Below are 2290 nucleotides of genomic sequence, written 5' to 3'. Positions count from 1 at the left end.
AATGTTTATAATGTCCTCGGTATTTAGTGTGACAGGAAAAGTACTGTCAAGTATGAATGAATACATTATCGACGTAGCGTCGTGACTATGATCTAATCCTAACGAATGACCGATTTCATGAGTCAACACGTACAGCAAATTATATTTGTATTGTGGACCCACATCGATATATATAGGGTGCTTCAGACCACCCGTACAGCCCCTTTATTTCGGAAATAGAACATTTTAGAGAAAAATGTTTCCGGCAAAAGTTATACGATTTTAAAAGGGCTATATAATGAAAAAATAAATTTTCGAAAAAATAAATCTTTTATGGTTATATGGAGGTCGCTGTCATTTTTTTAAATGGAACTCCCTACTGTTTAATATACTATGTTATTCTACTAATTAATATAAACAACTTTTGTCTGAAACATTTTTTGATTTGCCTAATACTTTTTGAGACATTCAAGACAAAATTTATAACTTTTTACATGTTTAGCTTATAATATCTCGATAACTGTTTGTCGGAGGGAAAAGTAGTATAGGACTTTTTTTACTTGATTTAGTCTCAGGAATATGCTGTTGCAATGGTTTATGAATTGTAACACATAAAATTTACATACACAAAAATTTTCAATAATTGAAACACCATTGCAACAGCATATTCCTGAGACTAAATCAAGTAAAAAAGTCCTGTACTACTTTTCCCTCCGACAAACAGTTATCGAGATATTATAAGCTAAACATGTAAAAAGTTATAAATTTTGTCTTGAATGTCTCAAAAAGTATTAGGCAAATCAAAAAATGTTTCAGACAAAAGTTGTTTATATTAATTAGTAGAATAACATAGTATATTAAACAGTAGGGAGTTCCATTTAAAAAAATGACAGCGACCTCCATATAACCATAAAAGATTTATTTTTTCGAAAATTTATTTTTTCATTATATAGCCCTTTTAAAATCGTATAACTTTTGCCGGAAACATTTTTCTCTAAAATGTTCTATTTCCGAAATAAAGGGGCTGTACGGGTGGTCTAAAGCACCCTGTATATGCCACTGTTCCGTCTTGTCGACGTGAACCTCCGACGTGAAATCCGACGCTCCATTGGGATAGAACGCGTGAGCCAACGTGCCGCCGGGACCGTCGAAAACGCTCGAGCACAATTCACTGTTTCGACGATCGAGGAACATATGATGGCCTTTGCGCAACGATATCAGAATATTTGGGTTTTCAACAGCACGTTCAAACGTTAGCGACGAATGTGTCTGCCACAAATCGAACGCCGTCTGAGTTGTATCCAAGAGCGCTCTGTTGGCCAAGTGAAAATTCCACGTTAAGTGTCGTTTCGGCCACTTATGTATAACTTTGCCCTCTCCGAAAGTCAATATGTCACGTAGACCGCATTGCGGTTTACTCATCAGGCTTAGAGTTGCGTTGTCCACTTTACCAGTGACAGGTAATCTGTAGTATTCTTGAAAGAGATTGATAGCGTGCCGAAGAACCAGCTGATCTTCACTGGTTGCAAACGTATCCATCGTCTCGTTCAAAAATCCGTATTTCTGCAGATACTGTATCGCTACTTCATTGTTGTACTTGATGACTTTACACTCAGCGACAATATACACACATATAAGCATCGTAGCTACTGTACAGGTAACTATGATGCGTGCGAACATTGTGGTCATTGTGAAGAACCGGTGCAAACTCGAATGATGAAATGCATGCGGTGCAAACTCAAATAATGAAATGCGCATCTCGAGATGCCCTTTTATTAGGTTAGGGTTGGGTTAGTATTAGGGTTAGTGGGCGTTGGTCTATGACGATGAAAGCGTTACAAAAATAACAATTTGATATGTTTCGCAATATCCTTTCGAGTAGACGTTGACGCTATATATCCGTTCGATGAGACTGTGATAAAGGGGTGCATATCGCAGGAAATTCTTCTTTCAATGATAAAAATAATACTTTATTCGTAAAAAATGATGATTAATTATAAATAATCTCCTAACGCATCTAAATTTCTTATCAATACCTTCCTTTCAAAATCGATCCCTCAAAATCTATTGCCGGTCGAGCTGTTACTATTATTTTATTGCATTTGTGGCATTGTTCCTTCTGCTGCATTGTCGTTGCGAAAAATGGCCCACATAATGTGTGCCAATTCTCCAAGCGCGCGTAATATTCGAGCTCCTCTTCATCTTCGTTCGTAGCGCAGTCTGCGCATATGCGCCTGCATGGATAATTTTCCTCGAAATAGTGGCTTCCGGGTTCAAGTGCCCGGAAGCAATGACATTCTCGTAAAACATC

The 2290-nt window shown here is 37.3% G+C and overlaps 1 protein-coding gene across 1 annotated transcript; it reads right to left on the bottom strand.

Annotated features, from left to right (window-relative positions):
* Positions 1 to 1025: 1025 nt before the first annotated feature.
* On the bottom strand, positions 1026 to 1668 carry LOC105564916 (stromelysin-2-like; the record flags this gene model as incomplete). Its single annotated transcript, XM_012017694.1, has 1 exon — positions 1026 to 1668. A coding segment is annotated over exon 1 (643 nt), but the record flags the coding sequence as incomplete, so codon positions are not given.
* Between the last annotated feature and the right edge of the window lie 622 nt (positions 1669 to 2290).

Source organism: Vollenhovia emeryi, unplaced genomic scaffold, assembly GCF_000949405.1.
Source record: "Vollenhovia emeryi isolate VEMERY1.0 unplaced genomic scaffold, V.emery_V1.0 DF943770.1, whole genome shotgun sequence".
Taxonomy (NCBI): Eukaryota; Metazoa; Arthropoda; class Insecta; order Hymenoptera; family Formicidae; genus Vollenhovia; species Vollenhovia emeryi.
Note: the sequence above shows the minus strand (reverse complement) of the source record. Positions and strands in the feature narration are given on the sequence as shown.